The sequence below is a fragment of the Coloeus monedula genome (assembly GCF_965178545.1).
Source record: "Coloeus monedula genome assembly, chromosome: 15".
NCBI classification, from domain to species: Eukaryota; Metazoa; Chordata; class Aves; order Passeriformes; family Corvidae; genus Coloeus; species Coloeus monedula.
The window spans coordinates 10,686,503-10,714,306 of record NC_138795.1 but is presented as its reverse complement, the minus strand read 5'-3'; the positions used below and the strand labels follow the sequence as shown (position 1 = coordinate 10,714,306).

At 38.9% G+C, this 27,804-nt stretch overlaps 1 protein-coding gene across 3 annotated transcripts in view; it reads left to right on the top strand.

The window, feature by feature from the left end:
• The window catches only part of RAPGEF6 (Rap guanine nucleotide exchange factor 6), a 124,591-nt gene that overhangs the window by 82,205 nt on the left and 14,582 nt on the right, over nt 1-27,804 (top strand). For all 3 annotated transcript variants that reach the window (XM_082291585.1, XM_082291584.1, XM_082291586.1), the window contains 19 exons: nt 540-723; nt 1,556-1,692; nt 2,195-2,353; nt 2,575-2,727; nt 3,247-3,411; nt 4,334-4,441; nt 4,797-5,000; nt 5,717-5,825; nt 7,548-7,791; nt 8,397-8,554; nt 9,693-9,707; nt 12,350-12,590; nt 13,634-14,017; nt 16,220-16,431; nt 17,331-17,454; nt 19,908-19,931; nt 22,599-22,819; nt 25,252-25,443; nt 26,700-26,834. In XM_082291585.1, the coding sequence (XP_082147711.1) occupies nt 540-723; nt 1,556-1,692; nt 2,195-2,353; nt 2,575-2,727; nt 3,247-3,411; nt 4,334-4,441; nt 4,797-5,000; nt 5,717-5,825; nt 7,548-7,791; nt 8,397-8,554; nt 9,693-9,707; nt 12,350-12,590; nt 13,634-14,017; nt 16,220-16,431; nt 17,331-17,454; nt 19,908-19,931; nt 22,599-22,819; nt 25,252-25,443; nt 26,700-26,834 (3,169 nt within the window). The remainder of the gene's footprint in view (nt 1-539; nt 724-1,555; nt 1,693-2,194; nt 2,354-2,574; nt 2,728-3,246; nt 3,412-4,333; nt 4,442-4,796; nt 5,001-5,716; nt 5,826-7,547; nt 7,792-8,396; nt 8,555-9,692; nt 9,708-12,349; nt 12,591-13,633; nt 14,018-16,219; nt 16,432-17,330; nt 17,455-19,907; nt 19,932-22,598; nt 22,820-25,251; nt 25,444-26,699; nt 26,835-27,804) is intronic.

Genomic DNA, 27,804 nt, shown 5'->3' with positions numbered 1-27,804 from the left:
TACTCTGTAGAAACTGAGAATTTGAAACTGCTTTTTTTTCCCCTTCCATCTGTTTGGAAATTTATTTTTATGCCATTACATCATTTAAACTGTACAGAAGGAATTAGTGCAAATGATTTCTATGTGATTCTGCTTTTTGTTGCTGGTATTTTGTTCTCTTTCACCCTTGTCTTGTGTGCCTGCTCAGTGTGATGTCTATGTTGCCATCTATTGCTGACAATCGAAATGTGTCCACAGGCATTGGGCAACCAATGGTATTACTAAACTATATTATTATTTTGTTAATACTATAGACGCAAATTGTTTTTTCACAATGTTACATGAATTCACAACAAAGAGAGAATAAGTGCTGTAGAATGAGAATCCAGTAGATTTCAGCATAACATGTTTTCCTTAGTGTTCAGAAAGGGAGCTGTTAGAGATTCTAGTTTGACTTGTTGGTCACAAAACTTAAATTTTTTTAAAATTATCTGTCTCAGACTATAAATCATTGAACTGAGGACATTGAACTCTCTGTCTGATTGATGTTTTCTTTGTAGGCTACAGAAAGTGAGATGGGAGATGTTGATTTAACGGGTCTTCCGGAAGCACCTGTAGACTCTGAAGATGAAGAAGAGGAGGAGGATGAAGATATTGACAGAACTTCTGATCCACTTCTAGGGCGAGATGTTGTCCGAGAGTGCCTTGAGAAAGAGCCTGCAGATAAAACTGATGATGACATTGGTGAGAAGAAAAAATAGAGTAGTAAAATTTACATAAAAATACATCATATAACATCTGTAAGAGAAGCATAACCAAAAACTGTTTAATGAGTTAATGTTCAGTGTATATCTTAGTAATTGAATGATGTCTCACTTTGCTCTATTGATACTTTTAATTGAATGATGTCTTCTCTTGCTATCTGAGATAATATTTGTTCTGAGAATCCAAATATTTTGAACAACAGTCTTTGTGGTGTCAAGATGTGAGGTATTACAGTCATTTTATGTGTTGATGTAATGGGACAGGTAGCAAGGTAATTTTGACTGCCTGAAACTGTTGAATTAGTTATTAAATAGCGAAGAGAACATACTGTTATTGACTATAGCTATACTTAACTGTAAACTACAAAACAGTTGAAATGAAGATAATTTACTGCAGTGTTTAACTAGAAATTGGCATGAATTTCAATAGCAAAATTTGCTTTCTGCTGTATTCAGATTGCATCTCTGAACACTGGAAAATCATTTCATGCTCCTGTCTAGCTTATAATTACTGTACCTAAGGCTATTTTTAATTTTTCTAAATGTTTGAAGCTGAAGTGCTTTTACTCTTAGCTAGACTGCTGCCCTGAGAGTCAATCAGAACACCAGCAAGGTTGTGGAGCTGAGTTCTGGCTGTTAATGACAAAGTACACACTGGGCTCATTTAGCCACAGGCACTAATGGGAAGTGTAATACCACTGAACAATTTTCCTATGAATATAACTGGAGTTTAATATACTTGTGGAGAGTACGGAATCCAAGGAAACCCTGGGCCTTGCAGTCATCATACCAATGTTTCCTTTGTCCAACAGAGCAATTATTGGAATTCATGCATCAACTCCCTGCCTTTGCGAACATGACCATGTCTGTGAGGAGAGAATTGTGCTCAGTGATGATATTTGAAGTTGTAGAGCAAGCAGGAGCCATCATACTTGAAGACGGCCAGGAAGTAAGTGACTGCTTCCAGCACAGGTGTTAAATCAGTCAGTAGTCAGGCTCCCAGCATAGGTGCCCTGAATCACTATCTTGAAATCTCTCTTCCTGCTTGGATCAAGACATCTGGAATGGCATTTGCTGTTCATCCCTCCAAGAGGGGTGAGGTAGACTCATCTCTGGTAGTGACTAAATGGGTACTCAGGGAAAGAATGTTCATTCTCACTAAATGGTACAAATATATCATAGCAATTAGCCTACTTATTAAGAAAGAAATCTATTCATCAGCATTTCTCCCTCCAGGATCAGTTCTAAAATGAATGAAGAAAACTGAAAAGCATTCCTGTTTCCATCTCCATCTCTTGCCTTACAGTGCACAGTTTTGGTGATTTAAATGTTACAGAGAGGTGGTGGCAGCAAACCGGAGGCTACAAGAATGAGCCTTTCTGAGATAAGAGTTTACAAAAGTTGTTAAATTAGCTTCACTTTTTAAATTTTTTTTTTTTTACTTCCTCTAGCTTGATTCTTGGTATGTTATTTTAAATGGCACAGTAGAAATCAGCTATCCTGATGGGAAGAGTGAGAGTCTCTGTATGGGAAATAGTTTTGGGATTACTCCCTCTCTGGACAAACAGTACATGAATGGAGTGGTCAGAACCAAAGTAGATGATTGTCAGGTAAGGTTGCAATTCTATATAACTACCTCTTATTTTTAAGCATCTGATTAAAAAAACCAGGTTGGAACAGATCCAGAGGAGGCTACGAAGGCACTCTGAGAGCTGGAGCCCCTCTGCTGTGGAGACAGGCTGGGAGAGTTGGGATTGCTCAGCCTGGAGATGGGGATACATTCATGTTTTAGATACTTAACTCAGAATCTGTTGTTGTCCTTGGGGGACAGTTCGTGTGCATAGCCCAGCAAGACTACTGGAGGATTCTGAACCATGTGGAAAAAAACACTCATAAAGTGGAAGAAGAAGGAGAAATTGTAATGGTAAAGGAGCACAGGGAGCTGGATCGCAGTGGAACCAGAAAAGGACACATAGTTATCAAGGTGCATTTCTTTCTGTGCTTTCCATTAATCAATTAAACTTTTATTTCTTAGTAAATAAATACAATTTCAGTTTGAATCTAGTATGCATTCTCAGTTTTGCCTGTGTCAGCTAAAAAACTCGATTGGAAGGAATGTGTATTATATTCCAACTTTACTTCCATTTCCCCTTTAATAAAGTTAGACCTGTTCAACATACACATCGAGTTTTGTATTGGGAGCACCCTTTGGGCATCTTTATGACCTTTTTTTGTAATCTGAAAGAGGTACTTAAACTGCTTACTAAAAAATAAAATTAAGGGAAGTTACTAATTGTTTTAGCCAGGTGTTACCTGTGCAAAATGTCAGGGCTGAGAGAAGCAGGAGGATTTGATTAAACATGTTGGTGTGTTTTCTCCTGAGTTCGCCATAACTGAACTTTCTAAAGGGATTATACTGTTCATGTGGGTTTATGTTGAATTACTCTTTAGGGAGAGGTAGTGATGAGAGATATCAGTTATTTTTTTCATTTGCTTTTTTAAGGCAACACCCGAGAGACTCATCATGCACTTAATAGAGGAACATTCTATTGTGGATCCAACCTACATTGAAGATTTTCTTTTAACATACAGAACATTTCTAACAAGTCCCTTGGAAGTTGGAAATAAACTCTTGGAATGGTTCACAGTGGATAGCCTCAGGGATAAGGTTGGTTGCAGTCTAAGAGATTAATATTTCTGGTGAAAATATAATCAAATTGATCCCTTTTTGTATTGCTGATAAACTAGGATAAATAAAACCAGGTTCCACTCTATCTAACTGTGTGCACATTCATGAAAAAGCGTGATAGTCTGGAACTTGTATCATGCCAATTTGTTGATTCTTAGCCAATGTTTTTATGTTTTCTAGCCTTGAGCTGAGGAAATCCAACATACTGTCAAAACACTAGATGTTTCGTATAGGAAATTGTGCAGGGTCTGTTGTGGTTATTGCTTCTCTTCTTACCTCTTTCCATGCTTTTCATTTGGGCAACTACTGTTTTTTAATAAAAGGAAAGATAAAGAGAAGTGTGTCAGCAAACAAAAGCAGAAATTGTATAGTTTTAGAAGAGAAACTGCTATAGACTTAGATTTTTTTTTTTTTTTTAATAATATGGATGGATAATATAGTTGTCAGTCTGACTTTGTCATGAATGGTAGTGACTCTGTAGCACCTACAGAAGCAATCTAAAGATTTAACTAAAACTTCTTGGAAGAAAGCTTTTTGTTTATCACAACTAGAACTTCCTTTAAAGAAATCATTAGGATGCTTTAAAAGGTGATCTTCATGAACAGTGTCAGGAAGGCTTAGCTGAAGATGGATTTATACACCAGTAGGTACTGGGTGATGTACCCAGTATTTTTTATGTATAAAAATATTTGGGTTTTTTAATTTTTCATTTGCTTCCACAAATAAAGGGAAAGAGATGATGATTTCAAGTGTAAATATCTTTTTCCTATCAGACACAGTAATCTGTTTTATGTTCTTCTGCCATGTCCAGGTATTCTTCTGTGTTTATAGATTAAAGCTTATAGGAGAAGAACCATAGGTACCTTTATATATATATACATAATTTATTTTGTTTTTACAGGTTACCAGAGTAGTCTTACTGTGGGTGAACAATCATTTTAATGACTTTGAAGGAGATCCTGCCATGACTCGATTCCTGGAAGAATTTGAAAAGAACTTGGAGGATACGGTAGGAGCAAAAAAGAACGAACGTCACATTTTCTAGTACTACATGTTTCAATTTTCCAGGGTTACCAGTGCCTAACAGCTGTAGTCTCTAAGTGTAACACTTAACAGGTGGCTTTTAACATTGGACATATTTGTTCTTAAGTATGAATTAGATATAAAGGCCATATAAAGTAATACCTATGGCACTCACTTAGGAGTTTTTGCATTTCAGCAAAAGAGGACAAGGTTTATTTAGTAAGATCTGAAAACATGGCATCAAAAATCTGTTTTCTGGCACTTGGGGTATTTTTCATAACCATTTTTCCATTTCTTATAAAAGAAACATTGCACTGCATTTTGTGTCTTCTGTGTTACAGAAAATGAAAGGCCATCTCAGATTGCTGAATATTGCCTGTGCTGCTAAAGCAAAATGGAGACAAATCACCCTGCAAAAACCGTCCAGAGATTCTCCCTTGTTTTTCAGCCTTCTTGGAGGCAGTGACAAGGGGTTTGGTATTTTTGTAGAGACTGTGGAGATAGGCAGTAAAGCAGCAGAAGCTGGACTTAAGCGTGGTGATCAGGTAAAAGCAATTAAGTTAATTTAAAATATTCTGCTTTATCCACCTCTTGGTTGTTCTCAACAGAAATGTTATGCTGTGTACTAAAACTAAACCACTGGCAACCAATCAACCATTCCCATTCTTTTGGGAATGCCACAGCTCAGCTTCCATTTATATCTGTTAAATGGGTTTCTATTAAATAGTTTTCAAAATATGTAAAATATTTAAATATTCCAAAAACAGAATGAGGAAAGAAACCAAGTTATGGTTATTTTTGGAAACTTTCTGATTGAAGATATGGTTACATTGAATCCATCAGATTGTTTTCTGGGATTGATTTCCACCTAACGTGTTTGATCCCAGCTCACTGAGGCAGGTGGAGCAGTGACAGGTCACACTCAGTGAAAATCGAAAATCCAGCTTTTGAAGTAATATCAGTTCTGTAGTTCATGATCCACCATTTTTGATTAATTGCAAGAATGTCATGTTATCATAGAAAATAAGCTTATTCAAAGCAGTTTTCAAGTAAAAATGGAAGTCCTGACTTATTTACAGGATATGACTTCTCTGACATGATGAAAATAGTTATTTTACATGGAATGTTTTCATTCTGTAGCTGCTGTAAAGATGATATGGTAATTTCTGGGAGGTTCTTATTGTGCCGGTATTATCACCTTTGTATTTGTAAGCCTGTCAGACAGATGTTCTCCTAATAGTCCAATTTTTGTTTCTTAAAGATAATGGAAGTAAATGGACAGAATTTTGAGAACATTACCTTTGTAAAAGCTCTGGAAATCTTAAGGAATAACACGCATCTCTCCATTACTGTAAAAACAAATATTTTTGGTGAGTAGACTTTATATATGATGTATTTTTATGTATGAAGGAAAAACTCCACTCCTTCTGGCTTTATTAGTGCAATGGGATTCCACCTGGTTTTTTTTTTCCAACTTGCTGCTCTTGAGGTGAGAAGTTATGCAGAAGTCCCCTCGTTGTGCCTCTGTTTGCTTGGATAAGTTCTCATGCGCCAAGGGCTGCACGTTGAGTGGCACGGAGCCAGCACAAGCAGCTCTTCACTCCCTGAGAAATCCTCAGATGACTGTTTAAGCTGATTTAGTGTCCCTCCATGCAATAAGGCTGAAACTAAGCCAAGGGATCTGGACCAAAATATTTTTGCCAAGAAACAGCAAAAATGTAAAACTGGGATTTTGTAAAACTTCTTATAACGGCTGTAAGAATGAGAGGATAAATAGCCTTTATAATTGAAAAGGGGATATAAAAAGTGGTGTGGCATATAAATGTTGGCTTTAATTGTCATCATGAATATAAACACCTAAATACCTCATAAAAATCTCAGTCAAATCATCTGTTCTTTTTCTATAATCCTCTTCGGGCAACAGAATAATCAAAGCTGCAGAAGGAAGGAGACTGTGCACAGGATAGCTCCTTCCTCCATAATTGTATCTGTATCTTCTGATGGTTTTCTTTTCCTATTTCCTTCCTCCATTTACCTGCCCTTGCTCACTATTGATTTTCTTTTCAGTTATTACTATTCTATGTTTATCACTGTGCAGCTAAAAAGGTTCAAGCCCTCAGCAGTTTATTAGCCTAATTAAAAAAAAACTTGAAACAACCAGAGTAACCGGTTGTCCAGACTAATGTGAAATGACGTGAAATGAAACATCACTCTAACTGAGAAAGTGATAGGTTGTTCATTTGTATCATAAATGTAAGCAACATACAAGCGGGTTCTAATCTCCTCCTGCTAGCTGATAGACTTTCAAGGTGATTTCTCTGATAAATTTTAATAAATTAATGTCTTGAATTTTTTTCAACAGTGATATTTATTATCCTTTTTAATTGAGTGTTAAGTGTCTGGTACTGACAATGAGCAATTCCTGTTCTATTCAGATCTATACTGGGAAAGCTTGTAGCCTTAGCTTTTATTATATAATAGAAATGTACCATTTAATTGGACCTTCTGTACAGAAGGTTGCTTTGCTCATAGGGACAGTCTGAGTAATATGCTGTTTACAGTTACGCATTCTCCCAGTATCACCATACTTTCAACAGAAAATACTGCATTTCTGACTTGGAAGATTTTCAAAACATTTTTAAAGGATCTTTAAAGAAATAATTGATGTTGACAAGACAATTTGAACATTTTTTTCACCTTACATATGTGGAAAGAAACAGAACAAAAACCCTATAATTTCCACAGAATTCTATCTTTGAGAATGTCAGTGTAGATTTATAGACTAGCTTAGTTTCATAAATACAGTAGGAAATTTGATGCAGCTTCTGTTCAGTAGTGTTAGTAGAGGCAAACAAAGACGGTTTGGGAATATATCAGTCTGTGTTTCACTTACTCTTGAAGAAGCATCTGCACTCCATTACCATTGACAAAAAAGACCAATAAATGCATAGTGCTGATTGCCCTGAATGCAGTGTTTCCTTATTATCTCTCTGGGATGTGGGAAGCAAAAGGTTTAAGGGGGAAAAAAAGAATTCACTGTGAAGTTCTGAGTGTGCAAAGGTTACTCACAATGACTGTATCTTCTCTTACAGTTTTTAAGGAACTGCTCTGCAGGATAGGACAGGAGAAGAATGGAATTCCACATATTCCAAAAATTGCAGAAAAGAAAAACAACCGTTATTCTATCCCAGATATGCCTGGAGATGTGGAACAGATGTTTCCTCGTGAAAAAGGAAACAAGAAAATGAAAGCAAACACTGTATCTGGTGGAAGAAATAGAATCAGGAAAATTTTAGACAAGACCCGTTTCAGCATCTTGCCTCCAAAACTGTTCAGGTTTGTTGGACTCTTTTGTCAAAAAGTAGTGGTTCTTTATTAGATTATGCTATTAATCATAGAATGATTGGAAGAGGATTGGGTTGGGAGGGAACTTGAAGATCTTAACAACTGTCCCATTCCAACCCCTCCTGTGGGCAGGGGCATCTTCCACTAGACCAGGTTGCTCCAAGCCCTGTCCAACCTGGCCTTGAACACTTCCAGGGATGGGATGGGGCAGCCACAGCTTCTCTGGGCAACCTCTGCCAGGGCCTCACCACCCTCACAAGGAGGAATTTCTCCCTAACATCTACCTAAAACCTACCCTCCTTCAGTCTCAGGCCATTAAGAAATAACCATTGCTTAGGATTTCTAGTCATTATGTCCACATGGCTTATGTTTTTAAAAAAATCATCTGCATCTGCCCCACGAATGCAGAACAAGAGCAAAATAACTTTTCTCTCCCGATAAACTCTTTCAAATAATTTTCCCGTGTCCTTGTTTTGAAAGCATGTCTATAGCATGTAATTAAAATAGCTGAATACCATTATTTTTCTTAGTTTCATTCATCCGAAGATGAATAGGAGGAGTTTAATGCAGATTATTGAATCAGAACTGTTTTGCAGTGATGGCAGTGTGAGCCAGTCACAGGATGACAGCGTCGTGGGGACACGGCAGTGCAGGCACAGTCTGGCCATCATGCCCATTCCAGGCACCCTCTCATCCAGTAGCCCTGACCTGCTACAGCCCACAACCAGCATTCTGGATTTCTCTAACCCTTCAGGTAAAATGGCAGCTTGAGGTTGATTTACAGGCTGGGTTACCAAGGCAGCTGGGTCAGGGGGAAAATTGGAGCTTTTATCACCATCACTTGTGCTGAGTGCAGTTGCCTGTGCATCCTGTGGGCCTAGCAGGGAGGAGATGTACTGAAAATCCACGCTGCCTGAACCTCTCTTGCCTACTTTTTTTTGGGTGATGTGGGACTTCTTTTTACAAAGAAATGTATTTTGCCACTTCAGAGAGCCTTTGATTTACTGGAGTAAATTGGCTCTGGTGGAAGGAGATTGTCTGCCCACTTCTTTGCCATCTCTCCTCAGTGCTTTGACTTGTCCATCCTTCCATCTGTCAATATATATTTCAAGCAGTATTGTGGATAGAATAGAACTGCCATGGTACCAGCACAGTGATGTTCATGTTTCATGTTTAACAAACATTATGTATATTCAATGGTATGTCTAAAAGCCTTAAAAATGTTTTGATATGTGTGGTCTGGGCTTTCATTGCTGTTGCTGTAGGAATCCAGTTTATGGGATGGCTGCAGGAGGCATTTGTTGCAATACGCAGCTGCCTGTGAACATGTCTAGTCAGAATCTTTTTTTCCTATTTTAAGTGTAAGTTCTGTACATGATGACATATTCTGTAAAGTGTTTTGTGACTGTGACTTATGTTTACCTAAACTTGCAGATTTTCCCTTTAAAAGGGATGTGCACAGATACATCTTATCAGGTGTATAAATACCCATGGCAAAGAAGTTCACTTTTTGCTGCAATTCCAGGTCTTTGCTGTCTGCATGAGAGCTATACACATTTTTCTAGAAATCTTCATTTAATACTGTACAGGTTACCACTTAATATGAAATGGTGATAACTAGTTCATCTTGGAATCACTCATAGAATCACAGAATGATTTGGGTTGGAAAGGACCTTTAATGCTGATCTATTCCAACCCCCCTGCCGTGGGCAGGGACATCTTCAGCTGGATCACTTAGCTTTACTTTAAGCTTACTATAACAAATATGCTGCCATATTTGAATGTCAGGGAAAACCAAATTATTTCTGACAGTGTACACTTGATAAGATTTGTAAGCATCTCAGTCTTGATTTGGTGTTGACACGGTTTTTTTCTTTTTCTCCTGCCTGCAGCTGTTGGGTTTTACTGTAAGTATCCTGATGTACAGCATCCTGTAGACCTTAATATTGCATGGCTTGCCTGTAAATTTAACACTATCAGACATTGCACTGACACAGTTATTACTGTAGGGCACTGGATAGCCCTGTGCTCTGTAATTTTCCTTAAAACAAATCCATAGGTTCCTGTACAGGCACAGTGCTGTGTTGAGGCTGAGATCTGCATTTTATTCCCATTTCTGCCCCCAACACGCTGAATGACCGTTGGCAGGTTCCTCTGCTTCCCTGTGGCCCTCGCTCTGAAGGGATGAAGTTGCTTGTATTTCTTTCATAGAACTGAAGTTTCAGAAGATAACAGTTTGAGATTTAGTTTGTTCTTCTGTCGTACTTCATAACTAAAATTCTGTGCATGCAAACTTGAAATGCGCTTTGTATTGTCAAAATGAGTTGAATAATGCATTAAAATTTTTAATTTAATAATTTATGTTTGCCTGCTTAAAAGCAAAGACCATAAAGACAGAAATGTACCTGTAATTTATGTTTCCCTCGTCTGTCACAAGTTACCATTGCTTTGGTTGCATGGTTTTCAGCTTTACACCTTGAGTGTGTTCTGATTTTTAGGTATGTTGATACCAAAGTATAGATGTTTCCCTCTTCCATTTATCTATTACCACTTTTATGAGTGTAGGCACTTCTCTAATTACTCAGTATGTAATTTTCACCACTTTCACTCTGAAATAAAGTACAATATAGTTACTTCTCCCTTATACCGCCCCTATTCTCATATATATTGAACTTCTCAAATTCAGCTAGTCCCTAGCTTCTGATGAGAATGTTCTGATAATGTGTTAATTATAATCATGCAACCGTTAGAGGAATTAGCCTTCAATCAGAATTTTTTTAACCCATGTTTTTTTCACTCTTAAAATTTATTTACAGCTGATGTTGAGCCTTTCTTTTTCCCAGTGGGTGGAACCTTTGGTGCTGGATCATAGATTACCTGCTTACTTTTTACCTTGAAATTCCTTCTACTTGTGCCCATAACACCTTTAAGTCCTGATGCAAGAAAAAGTAACTCTAAGGTCATTGCCCCAAAAGATCTTTGTTGCCTCCTTAAGCAGTGTATTTTGATAGAGGATAATCAATGTATAAACAGTGGGATGAGCAGCATCTAAAACTGTACTAGAGAGCTTCGGCTGGGAGGGCCTGAAGGACCTGGATGGTCCAGGCCCAGCAGGATGATTTCCTGGGCAGGTTCCCCTTGGGCAGAGGGACACCTGGTCATCACCAGTGCTCCAGGGCAGGTCACATGCGTCAATCCACAGTTCTTATCACTGCATTTTTAAGGGCTGGACAAATAGCAGTGAGAGAAGGGAAGGGCTGTTTTGGAGGCTGTTGCTTTAATGACAGCCCTTCCCTTCCTTTACTGGGGATCTCTGACTCTGGTGCAGGAATTATGGCACATCTGCCTCTGGTGTGGTTTTGGAGAGGTTCAGACTCTGAAGCCTTGGTGGAGGGCTCAGCAACAGCCTCCCACCTTCTCAGGTCTGCAGAAAAGTTGTGAAGTTTTAGTCTTCAGACTCCAGGGAAGGGGAAAACTGAGATTCCCTGAGCTTGAAATTAGTGCGCATTTTGACTCTTGACATTTTTTAAAAATAATTTTTATTTTGAAAATCAAATTTTCTGTAATAGCTAATAGAGCAAATTATTTGCAGTCATCACACTGTGGATTAAATACGTGTTTCTGTAGATATTTATTGCCTGCTGTAGGCTGCCTCAGATGAAGCTGTTCTCTAATGCATTTATAATACATAAAATGTGCTATAAATAAGTACACCAGCCAAAGAATTAGCTGCTGGCAGCAGCTTAGTTCCTTCGAGGGAGAGAGTGAGCGTAAAAGCTCGTGGCTAGTTCTGGGAGCAACCAAATCTCCTTTCCTCTTCATGTCCTCCCACCCCAAGCCCATCCATCCGTACTCAGTGGGTTCCCATCCCTGGGAAGTGTGCCCTGGCAAGTGTGTGGTTCTGTCTCTCACAGACACAAGAGAGCCAAAGAAGGAATGGTGCTGCCAAAGTTTTTAAGACACACTGGGAAGGAGCAGTGCACAGTCTAGTTACATACCTGGATGTCTTGTACTTTGATTGTGGTCATGGGATGGTAGAGTAATTGAGTTGTAGAAAAGCAGAGAGGAGTAGAGTCTTCTTTTTTCCACACAAAGATGAAGAAAAACCTAGAATATTTAAATATTTTCCAAGTCCAGCATGTTTTTTTTTTTTCCCCCAGCAGCTGGTTGTTTTTGTTTCCTGATGATGAAATGAGACAGTAAATCATAGAATCTCAGAATGGTTTGGCTTGCAATGGACCTTAAAGATCATCTAGTTCCACCCTACCTTCCCACCTTCCACTAGACCAGGTGCTTCAAGCCCCATCCAGCCTGGTGTTGAACACCTCCAGGAATGGAGGGTCCACAACCTCTCTGGGCAACCTATGCCAGGGCCTCAGCCCCCTCACGGGGAATAATTTGTCCCTAATATCCAATCTAAACCTGCCCTCCTTCAGCTTAAGCCACTTCCCTGTTGTTCTATTACGTGCTCTTGTGAAAAATCTCTCCAAGTGACCTCGTGTCTTTTCAAAGGAAAAATAACATTAAAGGTGTTATGCTCTTTTTGTAGATATTCCAGATCAAGTGATACGAGTTTTCAAAGCAGATCAGCAGAGCTGTTACATCATCATCAGCAAAGATACTACAGCAAAGGAGGTGGTGAGTCATGCTGTCCATGAATTCAACCTGACAGGAGCGCCGGACACCTATTCCTTGTGTGAGGTGTCCGTCAGCCCTGAGGGGGTCATCAAACAGCGGAGGCTCCCGGATCAGTTCTCCAAGCTGGCTGACAGGATTCAGCTCAATGGACGGTAAATGTACCTTTTTTGGTTGGGTTTTATTTGCCTTTCAGGATTGAAACATTGTAGGTTGGAAAAGACCTCCAAGATAATAAAGTCCAACATCCGGGAGGGATGTTCTAATTAAAATAGATGGGTGTCTGCTGAAGCACGAGCAAGTAAATACCAGTAACTTATACTTCCCTCTGTGTCACCCTCCACTTCTGCACCCAAAAATCCCTCCCTAAATCTATGGCAAGCTTGCTTGATGACAGCTAAATTTAGCAGATCAGGATAATGTATATAGTGGTTTACACTTAGAGAAAAAGGTTATATTTGTTTTGACACTTCCCACATGTACTTGAGGATTAAAGTATACAATTATTTTCTTTCTCAGTGTCATGCTGCAATGAACTGATACTAACCTGGGATAAATTCTTCCATTTTTAAGTAAACTGTTCTGAATGTTTTTGAAATATTAAGTGCTTTGGTTTTATCTGATGACCTGATCCATACCAGAAGAAAGTTTATTAAAGTAAAATAGTCTGTAGTTCTCTTTGCTAGGCAACAGAGCAAATTTATGAGTAATAAACTTTTGTATATCTAAAAGTGATCTACCTGGGACTGTGGAATGAATTTTCCAGATACATTTTCATTTCCTGAGTACTCTGTGCCTCATGGAAATATTACTATGCCCCACTAAATTTGTGGGAAAAAACACACTAAATTTGTGTAAGAAATGTAGAAATACATTAATAGGAGATTTCTCAGGACTAGTGTGTATTTAAAATGCTATTTTCACTGCTGAATTCACAAATGGAAAAGTAATGGACCTTTTTCTGAAGGCTTAACACCACAGCCTATTACAGAGTACAGTACAAAAATATTAACAAAGCTTTTGAAATGTTTGTTTACTTAAGTAATGGTGTTATTTTACATTAACTGAAGTCCAAGGTTATGTTGTCCCTTCTTGTCTCTGTAATGCTCACAGTGATTGGTATAGTTCAATGTCTTTGTGTTCACAAATCCTCTGAAGAGCATCTCTAATGTGCTGTTGTTACTCAATTATTCTTCAGATATTATCTGAAAAACAATATGGAAACAGAGACCTTATGCTCAGATGAGGATGCTCAAGAGCTACTCCGAGAAAGCCAAATTTCACTCCTCCAGCTGAGCACCATTGAGGTGGCCACTCAGCTTTCCATGCGGGACTTTGAATTATTCCGCAGCATCGAGCCCACGGAATACATTGATGACCTTTACAAGCTGGACTCCAAAACAGGGAATGCTCACCTGAAGCAGTTTGAGGATGTCATAAATCAAGAGACCTTCTGGGTTGCCATGGAAATTTTAGCAGAGCCCAACCAACTCAAAAGAATGAAGATTATTAAGCATTTCATTAAAATTGCTCTCCACTGTCGAGAATGCAAGAACTTCAATTCCATGTTTGCAGTGATAAGGTAAAATACTTCCCATTTCTCAGATCTGATTGGTGCTGTCATAGGCAATTCTGGTAATCTAAATGGAAAGGAAAGAAACGGGAATATCCTGAGCTCACTGTGGCTGGGGCTGGCTGCTTTTCCAAAGCCAAACTGTCAGAGGTGGATTGTCACTGTAGTCTCCTCACTGTCACCTCAGCACTTCAGTCCTGTTGCAGTGCTGGGTGTGACAGTCTCTTTTTCACTGGTACCTCGCAGGAAAAAAGAAGATGGGGTCAAAGCACTTTGGTTGATGAGCTTCAGAAACCTGCCTAAGCATTGTGTCATTTGCTGTGATTTTGGCACCCAATTTCCCTTCTTTTTGTCAGTCATCATTACTTTTCCAGGGTGTACCGAGTTGTATATGTGATGATGAGATTACTTTTCCTTCCATTGTAAGGACTTCCTCAAATCAGTCTTGTTTTGGCTTCATTTTCCTTCTCATTCTTTACTGTCATCTGCTTGCTTCTCTATTTTATTTTTTCACTCTTCACTTGCACATTTAAGCTTTCTCTTCTGATTTATGCTGAATGCTGCTGCTTTAACAGCATGAGTTCAGCATTTCCTGTGTTTGCAATTATCTTACACCCAGCCTTTACTGTAGGAAAAAAGGCACTGTGATTCATCAGGAAAAGATCTGGATTTGTGCTCTATCCCAGCACCATTATTAAAAACATCATTTTAAAATATTTTTTTCCATGTCTAACCAGTTTATCAAAAGGTATTGGCTTGTGGTTGGTCATTAAAGAATTCATTAATTTCTGCAAAGGGTACTGGACAGTCATTGAGACTGTGGCTGCTCATTACATGGGAATACACACATGGATACTGATTCTAAGTTTTATATACTGCTCCCTAATTTCTCATGGTTTATTGTAGGTAAGGAAATTACTCTTTCTGCTTCTCAGTTAAGTCCAATCAGGTCGTGACTGAAGTGGTCTTAAGTCAAAAAAAAAACCCCAAAAAACCGGCAAATAAGTTAGTTTTTGTTCTAACTTTATTTCCAGAAGAATATGTTTTTGTTAGCATATGGCACAGGGGTTCTCTTTCCTGCCTTGTGCTGCACAGCAGTTTGGTGCTATATGTCTCATGAAACAGGATGATAACCATCCTAATGTAGCGTGGAAAAGAGGAGCCGTGGGCTGGCATATGTTTGTTTTTTCATGTCAGAGAAAACTTTGTTTGGCATAGCCTGGAGAGAAATTTGTCTAAAAAATAAACCAAATACAAAATAAGTTTCTGGAAAAAAAAAAAAAAATCTGAGAACAGCAAATTCAGTGATAGTGTGATTCTGGATTTGCTAAGGAATCCTGGAGCACACCCCTTTCCAGCTCTCCAGAGGTGAGGACTTCGCAATTATCGCAGAATTTCTTAAGCATAACTGGTGACAAATTATGATAGGGAGGATGGATTTAGTTTAATGTTTTTATTTAATGGGTTTTTTTTTGTATCCAAATAGTTCTGAATATATTTTTACTTAGTGGGAATGAGGGCACAGTGACAAGCTTTAGCATATCTGCTGCTTCTGTTTCTCAGTCTGTCACTCATTTACAAATGCTCTTGTCTGAAGCTCTGAAGTCAGAGAATCACCGAATAGTTTGGGTTGGAAGGGACCTTAAAGATAATCTCATTCCAACCCCCTGCTAAGGGCAGGGACACCTTCCACTAGACCAGGTTGCTCCAAGCTCCATCCAGCCTGGCCTTGAACACTTCAGGGATGGAGCATCGACAGGCCTCTCTGGGCAACCTGTGCTGGGACCTCACCACCCTCAGAAAGAAGAATTTCTTTCTAAAGTCTTCCCACTTCTGCTTAGGATGAGTTCTGCACTGTTCTAATTTTCCGTGCAATCATTGATTCACCACATGCGTTTTTTACCATTTTTGTTCTTAGTGTGGCATACATTACTAAAGGAGAGAAGTGGTTCTTAAATAGACATCAGTCCTGCTTTAGAGAGATTATTTTGGCAGTAATTTGAAATTTGTACCTTGAGCAATCATTTTTACAGTCCTATTTAAGGAGCAGAGGTTTATTGTGATGAACTTGTAGCCTGCTATTCACCCAACTTCACAGTTAACCTTAGAAAAGCTATTTTTAATAATTAAAACAATCCCCCAACCCTTCACTTCCTTCTGAAAGGTAACGATTCTGCTCACAGCTAATAATGAAACATTTCTGCCTTGCAGTGGGTTAAATCTTGCACCAGTAGCTCGTCTCAGAGGCACTTGGGAAAAGTTACCCAGCAAGTATGAAAAGCACCTCCGAGACCTTCAAGATCTTTTTGATCCATCTCGAAACATGGCAAAATATCGCAACATCCTCAGCAGCCAGAGCATGCAGCCTCCAATTATCCCACTTTTCCCTGTTGTCAAGAAAGATATCACATTTCTGCATGAAGGTAATGTCAAACAGAGAGAAAATAAATGAAGCACTGAATGTACTTCAGCCCTTTCTTCAGTGCTCAGTGTGTCAACGTGTGTAATGAAGCTGCCACTAGTAGGATGCTTTTGAGGGATCCTTTGTAGGAGTAAAATAAAATAGAACTGGGAAAGCCTAATGGATGAGACTGGTCCTAGACAAAAATTAAAAATAAAATGCATATTTTTAGTATTTTAAAAGCAATGCTATAATCCTCCTCAGCTGTCCTGAGTTTTAAGGTGGAAGAATAGGTGAGTGTGCTGTCTGGTAGTTACACTACTTCAAATATTTTCTCTTACCAAAAACTTGTGTCTGTAATGTTTCCACGTTTTCATTCCATGTTGTGGCTTGCACACAGCTCTGATGATACACCACCGACTCTTGCTTTCAACATTTCAAGTGTTTGGTTAAATGTTTCCATTTTGTTCCCTTTATGCAAAGTCCTGTTCACAACTGGGTGAGGTGAACCATTTTCAAATATGCTCAATTCTTGGTTGTGATGGTTCAGAACTATTTGAACTTCTTTCCTAATGTGAATGTTGTCAATGCCAATTCTGTATTTATATTATTTTAACATTATGCAAGTGAATTTGGGCATAATTCATTTATTCCTTTTTCCTCCTAGTAATACTTGTTATTTTAGAAATAGATTAAAAAAACCAATACAGGGTAGTCCAAGTGGGCCTGATTCCATTAGTGTTTTGCCAGAGCATCCTGTTTTCTTGGTATTTTGATTAAAAAAACTGTGTTGACTGGGGGACAGGGAGGGGAGAAGGTAACAGGGGAAGAACTAGAAGCACAGTGGCTGTTCAGAAATATTTCTTACTCCTTTTTTTTTTTTTTTTTTTTTTTTTAAATGTGTGTGTTTTAATTATGCAGGCAATGACTCTAAAGTGGATGGCCTGGTAAATTTTGAGAAACTCAGGATGATTGCCAAAGAAATTCGCCAAGTTGTCCGAATGACATCGGCAAACATGGATCCAGCTGTGATGTTCAGACAAAGGTGTGCAATGGGAAGGGGAGTAGCACTGAAGGGGCCTTGGTGTGGGGGGATCTGGGTCTCTGTGTGCATCAGCGCATTAATATTTCATTGTGTACCTCATCACTGACATCTACCATCAAACCACAACCTTTATCAAATTATGGCAAAACAGTTGATGCTTCCCAGACCTGCTTTAAATGACTAATAAACCAATCTATTATCTTTAAAAACCACAGAAGAATAAATTCTAATTTTAATCATACCTATTTCTGCCAAATAAAATATTAGTGTCAGTAGAGTTCTGAAAGAGGTATGATATTAGGGGGAATAATATTATCTAGGTATGAGAGATAAAAAGCACCTAAATCACTGATGTATAGATCTGAAATGTTGCTTCAAAACAAACCCTACTGATTACATATTAAATTCAAACTAAATATTTTTTATTTGTTCCAAGCATAGATTGTTCCACCTATGTAATGTTTGATATGTTCAGGATTCAGCAGGTGGAGGGTGTTTTCTCGGCTTATTTTTCTTAGTTTTTCTTTTTATCTTGATGCCGAATATCACCAGGCTTGGTGTTAACAAACTTGCAGAATAAAAGCAACATAACTTCTAATCTGGTGCTGATTAACTCCAAATTTTATTTAGTGGAAATGAATTACTTCCTGCATCTGTTTTCTTCCCACTGGCTGAACTAAAAGCATCACTGGCTCTGTTGTGTCCATACAGGGTCCTGATCCTGTAGGTGCTTATGGGATGGGTGGTGGCCCTGCTCCTTGGGACTGTCTACCTCGAACTAATGGGCCAGACAAGACCCCTTGGGGTGCAGTTTGGGTGGGGAGCTGGGGACAAGGTCATGTCTGGTGCTGAATGCCTACATGGCTTCAACTTCAGAAAATGACAAAATACTCTCTGGAGCTGCCCATACCCATATGCACCCCAGCTCTCCCCAGCAGGGGAGAGCTCTCTGAACACCCTGGAGGGAGTAGTGCAAGTAGGAAACACAGTGGACAGTTTCTGGGTGAAGTGTGCTTCATCCACCTGAAATTCCAGTCACCTGTGCAGTTGTGACTCTCAGATGTGTGAATTCAATTACATCTGTGCAGTGGAAGGAAAGAGGGCATGCAAGGATGGGGAGATTTGTAAGAGCAGAGATTTGGTTCCCTGTGGTATTCCAGTGGTCAGGATTCACAGAGGCTCATCAATCCTGTCTGTTTTTTGTTTGGAAGGCTGGCTATCAGGAAGCATAATTTTTTTTTTTATATACGCATTTAAAGCCAGCCTGGATTGGGCTCTGAGCAGCCTGGTCTAGTGGAAAGTGTCCTTGCCCATGGCAGGGGGTGGAAGGGGATGAGCTTTAAGGTCCCTCCCAACACAAACCATTCTGTGATTCTGTGACTCTAAAAATGGCCCAGTTGAGGTCTGAGCCAGAAATAACAGATCCTTGTTAATGTTATTTAAAGATGGATTTGTTTCCCAGTGGAGATACACCTTTATACAGTTGGATTGGAATTAGCAAGATTGCATTTTTAGCATAAAATTATATAGTCAATTACTAAGAAGTTGTGATTGCTTTTCAGAAACTTTGGCATTCACAGCTGAAATTAGTCTATAAATAAATTTCGCTGATGGTCCATGCACTTCCTAAGACCTCACGAAGTCTAATAATGAAATAAATTTAATAGTAGTTACTTTTAGTATGTTTTTCAGAATTACAGGACACATTTTAATGGCTGTAATTTAAATTACGTACATTACCATAAACTGTTTAGGCATCTAATATTAGAGATAGTGCCAAAGATTAAAAGAAAATAATTCCATGTTTTCATGTCATTTATATTCATTTTCATTGCCTCTGGTGTTTGATCTATCTGTTTGTGTTATGAAGCACCAAATAAATGCTTTTGAAGATGAAAAAATAACAAGAAAGGATGTGTATTAGTGGTAATGTGGGACTTGCTCACAAGTTCATTACCAATTATAGAGAGTGTCTAGGCTTTCAAGGTGTATTTGGCATCTGGCTTGTTTTCCAGCCAACAATCAAGAGAAAACAATATCATAAACTTGAATACTGATAGTGATGATTTCTCATACACTTTCAGCAGGCCTAATGCAAAGAATAAATTATTTTAATCCCATTTTCTGCAATATAAATGAGTTGCACAGTTTTTACTCACTCCATCAAATTTGAATTTGACTTACCGAAAATAAAAGAAATAAATGCAAGTTTGATTTTTTTCAATTCGTAAGTTAAACAAAAAACTGATAGATATTAGTGTTTGTCAAGTCTCGCCCTTGCATTCCATGAAAACATTGTGTTATTGTTTGAGAAGAATTTGGCTGTGTAGAGATTTTTTTCTTTTCTGTTCTTTCCTGTCTACATCTTTCTTCCTGACTCTCAACTGTTTTATTTTTTTCCTGTGCTTTTCTGTTCAAATACATGCTTCAATGTATATGGCTCTTGCTTACAGGAAGAAGAGGTGGAGAAGTTTGGGGTAAGTGTAGAGCTGAATGCAACTAAGATAAATAAAGATTACGCAACTCTTAACATACTGCATCCTCCTTGTTAGTGCATGCATCTGAAATACAGCATGCATTTTATTAACCCTACAATACATGTTTTTTTGAAAACAGAGGTAAGGGGTTACAGCCAACATTTTACTGCAGCTATAGGAATTCTGAGTTGCTTTTATGTAGTAGATAAGTTGTTTGAGTTTTGGCTTTGTGCATTAAAAAAAACTCTGCTGTGCAGTTACATTGGAAGGCAAACTATTTTGGGAAGTAAATAAAATAAGTAACTTGCTTTTTAATGTGGTACAGAAAAGTTGAAGCCATTCTGCCTTGTCAACTATAAGGACACTTTGAATTGTGGTAATGATGTAGTAATTTCCTCCCTGAAGTTTGTGTTCAGGCAATCTTCAAAGTATTTATTTTTAGTATATGTTTAAAATGTATCTCACATTTCCTACACCAAAATCCTCATTGATACCACTGGGAGTGTTGATTGGGCAAGGACTGGATCATGGAATAACTAAAGATGAGTTCTGATGTTGGCCAGGGAAATTCCTGCCTGGCCCAGGGCAGTGATTTTAAGACTGACATTGTAACCGTATTCTGTGTTGTTATGTGTATTTTTGCCCATAAAGTGTTACCTGTGTGCCTTGCATAGTGGTGGTGGGGACAGTGCCAGGACTTGGGCTGCTCATACTGGCCAGAGCAGGTTTTGATACTGGTCCCTGATACTGGTGTGGATGCCCTTGGCTGGCCGCATTTGGTGCTCAGTAATCAACTGCTCACAAGGCAGCTCATGGGGAGAAATAGCCAGGACCCATGGAGCCACTGTAATTTCTAACCCTTGGGATTACTGTGAACACAAGGGAATAAGGAAAAATAATTGTTAAAGGAAATAAAATTAAATTGCTTTAAAAAGTCCAGTTCAGACTTGAAAGAAAAAAAACTGTGTGTACATAAACAGTAAAAAATTTCTATCATTAAAAATAAACATAATTTCCTGATCATTGTACAACAGCTTTGCCCTTACCCATCAAGAGACGGGAGTGTCCCTGGTTTGAATAGCTGTGAACACTCCATCATGCCTTTTGCTGCTCCTTGCCTCCAATAGCATTACTTTTTTATTTAATTAAGCTATAAATTGCTGACAGTTTTAAAGGTTATATTTTCTCTCAGAATGATTTTTTTAACATACTTGAAAATATTGTAGTCAGCAGTTTTCCAACTTTTTTTTATAAGCTAAGTGTACTTGATTCCTTGGATTTTCTCTAACAACATGTTTCATTCTGACTCCTTTGGCCATTATAGCTCTTCTGTGCTTGATGTTGTTTATTCTGCCACTTGCGATTCAGTAAACACACAAGATCTTGATAAATGTCTTCATGTAGCTTTAAAAATATTCATCTGAATGTTTAAAAATCCCCACACAAACCCAGCTTTGAACAACTTCTTTGAAAGTTTCCATTAGAATTTGCATGTGGCTTACAGTGTGATCTCCATTTATTTCAAAATGCATCAGAACTGAACTTTGGTAGTTGAAACAGAAGTGATTCTGTTTGAACTATACCCAGATCAGTTATTCAGTCACTCTTTCACTGCAAATAGGAGTGACTGTCAGGGAGAGTAACGCGTGTTCTTTAACAGTTACAGGATTGTTTATTTTTGCTTCAGTTACTGATAGAGTTGAGAGCTCAAAATTAGGAGTATTGAGGAGCATCCTCTTTCATAGATGCAAGTCTGTACAAGTCTGGGTATATGTGTATCATCACTGCCTTCCTCACCTTTCTTGGGATATGTTTTTTAATGAGCTGCTCTTCTGTGAATGTTCTTAGTTAATTGAAGAAAGAAGTTAAGTGCGTAATCAAATGCACTTTGTATGTTTAACATAATTTGCCGCTTGTTTAACCATTACGAGAAGCTCAATTTTCTATGAGAATTGCAGTGGTCATTCACTTCTGTGCTCAGCTAAGTGCAGGAAGTTTCTGTGTAAGGCTGATGCACACAGTGGGTACCCAGTTTCTTAGACCAACAAGTTACCAAGTTTGTCCACTTTTAGAATCTACAGTTGAATTCATAGAGCTGTAAAGGTTGGAAAAGATCTCTGAGATCACTAAGTCCAACCATCAACCCAACACCATCATCATGCTCACCACTAAACCATGTCCTCAAGTGCCTTAAATGTGTGGTTTTGAACACTTCCAGTGATGGGTGACCCCACCACTACCCTGGGCAGCCTATTCCAGGGCTTGACAACCCTTTCTATGAAGAAGTTTTTCCTAATGTCCGATTTAAGCCTCTCTTGGCACAACTTGAGGCCATTTCCTCTTGTCAGCTGTGGGTCTTGCAGCACAAGCCTGTGGTTTGTTAGCGGAGCTAAATGGGTTCCATATGCAGGACTGCTCCTTGTTCTTCCCAGCTCCACATTTCTATATGCAGTCCTGTTCTAGACTCAAATCGCTGCTCTCAATTTACCCAGATATGTTAAGACAAGTGTTGTTTTAATGCTGTTCATCTTCTTTAACTCATTTGCATCAGCATGCACTAGCCCTAACTGAAGATTATTGGTATTAATCTGCTTTGGCCTGTGCTACTGTAGCTCTTCGTTGCTGCTGAGAACTGAACCTTTACTGCTTTGATCTTTTCTCTTGTAGGTCTCTGAGCCAGGGCAGCATGAACTCGAACATGCTGGATGTGCAAGGAGGTGCTCACAAGAAACGTGCCCGCCGCAGCTCACTCCTGAATGCCAAGAAGCTCTATGAGGATGCCCAGATGGCAAGGAAGGTGAAGCAGTACCTGTCCAACCTCAGTGTAGAGACAGACGAAGAAAAGATCCAGATATTGTCACTTCAGTGTGAGCCTGCATACAGCACTTGTAAGTACAAGTGAGCTAGAACAGCAGCATGATCTATGGCATTTATAAAAAATGTTGTTCCTTGTCTAGAAATACTCTTTTAAACTTTTCCTCTGAGGAGAGAATACTGTAGTAAATGCTGTTTTGTCAGTTCATGTACTGAGAGCTTCAGCAAGACAGCATGTGTGTTCAGGTTTTGGTTGAGCTCAGAAAACGTCTGTGATGTTTTTTATTTTGACCTTTATTTCCTAAAGCTGTGTGTCTTTCCATCAGTCTGGCAGGAAATTCAATAGCGCATCAGCTCTGTTGGTGCCCCACTGTCCTTGCACAGAATTAGGAAGGATAAAAGTGGTGTTTACCCTATGAACAGCAAGAAATGAAAAGAGACAAAATCAATATAGAAACTGCAATGGATTACACCTTAGAATAAATGAAGATTGTTGAGAAGGAGAAGTTAGGTCAATATTGACTGATGAGTTTGACGTGGCTTGACAGTCAAAAATTGAGGACTACAGCAGGACAGCTCTCATAATTTGGGCTCTTGTCAAACAAACTGTTGTCTGACCTGCTGTCTTACACAGTTCAGTAAATTCTTATTTAGAAATGAGAAATTATAACTGCATTTTATTTAAGTACTCTAGCAGTTTTCACTTTTTTGAAGGGCAGATTTGTTTCAAAACAGATGAGTGACAACCAAGCTAAGCAAAATAATGATTCCTGCTTGTCTTTTGTCCAAATATAGCCCTTTAAGGCTTTTTTTGTCTTCAAATACTGTTTTGTCTCTGATGAAGTAAGTTCAAAGCGTGACTAGGAGATGGCATCTTGAAGATAAAATTTTAAGTCCTTGCCGCTATCCAGTATTAAGAATGCAAATCCTTGTTATTCCCTAAGTTGCCTTCTTATGCAAATTTTCTTTTAGCATTTACTTTTAAATAGCACTGAAGCAGGAAATCTGGAAATGGCCATATATAACTCCCTTCTGAAAATGTTAAATTCTCTGTGTTTGAACTCTTGATAGGTGATTTATGTGCAATTGTAACAGGTACCAGGCTGAAGAGGCAAACATAAATCAGGTTGTTTTTTAGTTGTTTTAAATAAATAAATTAAAATCTTATTTGCACGGTGCTAGCCAAAGATATTCGGAAGTGAAAATAGGGAATATACACTGACTGTTCTACTTCATGTAGTTAAGCAAATCAAGATCTTATTTTCTTAAACATCAGAAAGGAAAATGAAGTTTAAGTGGCTATAGAAATAATATATAGTAGGTTGGCATATTATTAAAAGTACCATTTTTAAAAACTAGTGAAAAAGCCCTAAACACCAAAACGCACAGGTGGTAGATCCAGTTGAGATTATACTCGTTGCAGAGCTGGGAGAAGAATGGAGGAGTGTTGTGGAGCATGAGGGCACTGCCAGCCCCTTGTGCTTTTAAATCTGGTCCCAGGGATGCTCCTCCCCACTTGCTTGGATTACCCACATTCAGGGATTCAGCTCCTCCATTTCTTACCTCAGTAATAAACCTCTGGCCTTGCTTGTGGAAGGAATGAGCAGCAGTGACACTGCAATCCAGAGTTTTCCAACAGAATATAAGGAGAAATCAGATGGCCTGAATTGCTGTGTGATTAAAGCGGAAGCTGAAGCAGTGCCCTGTGCTGTAAATCGCTTGTGCCACCTAGTGAAATGTTTGATGCCAGTTGCAAAACTGATGCCTTAAGAGGCCACCTAGAAACAGAGACTAGGCAGGAGTAAGGGAATAATAGAGGTATTTATTTGAAAGGCCTTCAAAGGTACACCCTGGGGAGCCTGAAGCTATTCTCAAAATGGACCCCAAGATGGATGACAGGTCACAAGTTCTTCACACCTTTATAGGTTTGGTTCATTTGCATAGCAGGGTTAATTCTCCAATTAAAGCTTCAGTTTTCCCCTCAGCTTACCCCCCCCTTTGCGGCTCTTTGGTTTTACTTTTGGCCTAGGACAGTCTTGGTGTCCTTGGAAAGCAGGGCCAGAGAGGCTTTGTTATCTCTACCTAGCATGAGAGAGCAGAAATTAACAGGCTACAAGAAACTTCTGAGTCACACACCAAGCAGTGCAGGATTTGAAAAATATGAAAGTTAAAACCTAAGGCATCAAAACCACCTGATTTTGAAGGAAGATGCTGTTATGCAATTGCACCTTGCATGCAAGGGATTAAAATACAGGCTTGTGGTAGAAATAAATAACGTTGTTTTGATCATTTGATTAAGTACCTCTATGGCACTTTCAAGAATTTAGGGCTTTTTTTAAAGCTATTCCACACATCATCTTCAGTGTGATGAGATTGTAGTGTTTGGACTAGAAATGGTTTCAAATACAATTTATCTTCTTTATACGGTGGTTCCTTTGGATGGTTGTGCTGCAATAATCCTGCAATTCAAAGTGCTAGATATTTATATGCAGTTTTTCCCTAACAGTGACAAAGAATTTAAGTGAGAGAAGAGGAGGGAAATCCTCCGAAATGTCTCCAGTGCCCATGAGATCAATTGGCCAAACCACAAAAGCCCATCAGCATCAACAAAACCGAATGAGTCAAGTTCTTCAGGTCCCAACTGTGAATTTGTACCCCAGCAGGAAAAAGGGACTGACAAAGGATCATGTCACATTCAGTGAGTATCTTCAGTTCACCTGGCTGGGGAGGTTTAAAGATGGGAGTAAACAAGAGGGAGGAGCTCTTTTGTAGCTGGGTGGTTTATGCAAGATACCATTGTACTTCATTAATTTATTTTAAAACAGCTGGTGCATATTGCTGTGTTTTAAAAGAGCATGCTGTCTACCTAGTAATTTGCACAGCCTTTAATAACTTTCCTTAAAACAGTTAAGGTACAGATGAGGTGCTGTCTCCAAATATGCTTTTGTTTCATGAAGTCTAATATATTTGGGTGAAATCATTGAAATCACAGACATTTAATATTTTAGCCTCTGGGATACCATTTTAACAACATTATGGTCAAATGGAGCAACATATATTATTAGTTGCTCCTAGTGAACATATTTTTTTTTTTTTTGTCTCTGAAATTGCTAGTTGTAAAGCAGTATATTCTGTATTAAAAAGCTTTTGTCCTATTTACGTAACTGTTGTATCATTTGAAAGCTACAGTTTTGGGTTATTAAATAAAGTTAGCTGCAGTCAATAACTGATATGAAACTATTTTGTAGTATATTGGGCATCAATATAATTTAAAATAGCTTCAGAAAACAGTATATTACAGCATATAGAATACTGTTTCCAGTTAGTATTTATTTCAGTTCTCCTCTGAAAAGCCTGTGCAGTTTGGTAAGTTCCAGAAACTTTTCTCGGAGGTGTTTCTTCATTCCTGTGTGGTGGTCCATGCTGATCTAACAAGTTATTGAGAACTTGAAATAACTCCTCAGCACTGTGTCCTCTGCAGGATGGTCTAATAGTGAGTAAGAAACACCAAACCATGTGTGGAGCACTGGTTTTGCTAAACTGGCCAAGCTGTGGGTAGTTCCCATGAGTGTTGATTTGAGAACTCCTGCTTGTGAAGATCTTGAACTGACCTGTTGGCTCTGACACACATGGTTTTTAACACAGTCCCAACAATGCCATGGGCAAGGATTTCCTTCAAGCTTTATACTGCACACAGATCTTTTTTTTTTTAATTTTTTTATTTTACACAGTCCTGCAGTGGTTCCTGTTGGGATGTAGTTGTTTCGACACACTGCAGATGAGCAGCCAGCAGTAGCAGTGGCCGCAGCTGAACTGATCTAAATTTAAATGGAGACTGCCTCCACATGCAGAATTCTCTGAGCATCTGCTCCTCTCTTTGCTGAGCAGTTTAAACAGAAATCATTAACTCAAAAGAAGAATAATATGCAGTAACTGATCCCATTGTTTTCTTAGGTACAGGCTCTCCACAGAAGTCATTAAGCTTGTCTGAGGAAGTAAGTAGTAAGAAACAAACAGATGACACTACGTCCATGGCATCTTCCTTGCACTCCAGCCCACCTGCTTCTCCTCAGGGCTCCCCACGCAAAGGTATGTGTGTGTGGCAGCATCAGTCCTAGGAACTGGAGCCTAAACCAGGGTGAGCAGTGGCAGGAATATTTGTTGGTAATGACATGTAAGAGAAATAGTAGTTTAGAATATTCATGTCAAGAGTAGAATCACGTCTTTCTATGAAGAGACATGATTTTCCAATGTATTTGTATATTTTGGACCTTTATGTCACTTAGTATTTAATAAAAGGGAACAATTGTTTTCTTGAAATACTGCCTAAATGTTTTTGGCAGAATTCCCAATAGATCTGAGTGCTGACACCTGCCATCATGCCAGTTCAGATTTAGGTGGCCATTTAAATAAATGGGATTCACAAACCTGGGGATTTCTTGAAGATGACAGTGTTGGACAGAAACTGCAGCTATTGAGAGAACTTTTGGTCTTGCCCAAGGTAGCTGGAATACCAGGTGATTACATAGGGCTGGAGATAGAATGGTGTCATAATTCTCCAGGACAGGCGGTTTAGGTTGCTGCAGAAGTAGTGGATCCATCTAAATCCTTGAGTCGCCGTTCATATTTTTTATTCTTGTGCACAGGGCTTTGTATACATCCCTGTCTCTCATGATGCCCTGAGAATCCCTTTATTTTTGATGTCTTCATCTTAAAAGATCTGCATCACTTCATCATTAGTCAACCTTGGATGGGAATTCATTTGAAATCTCTTAACACCACTCAGTAGCCAGCCTGGGTGGTCGGTGTTGGATGTTGTAAGGCCTCTCTCCCTCCCTTCTGTGCTTTGACTCACTGACAGCCCAAAGCCACCGCGTTGGCTTGGCATGGCATGGCACGGTGACCTGCTGCATCTTCTCACGCTTCTCAGTGGGGGATCAGGCTGGTCTGTCCACTTCTGCCTTCACAAGATCGTGTTTCCTTTAGGAGAATGCCACTTATTTTACTTAAACACAGCATATGTATAAAAAGCTTAAATACTTGGGTTGCCGAACCTTGC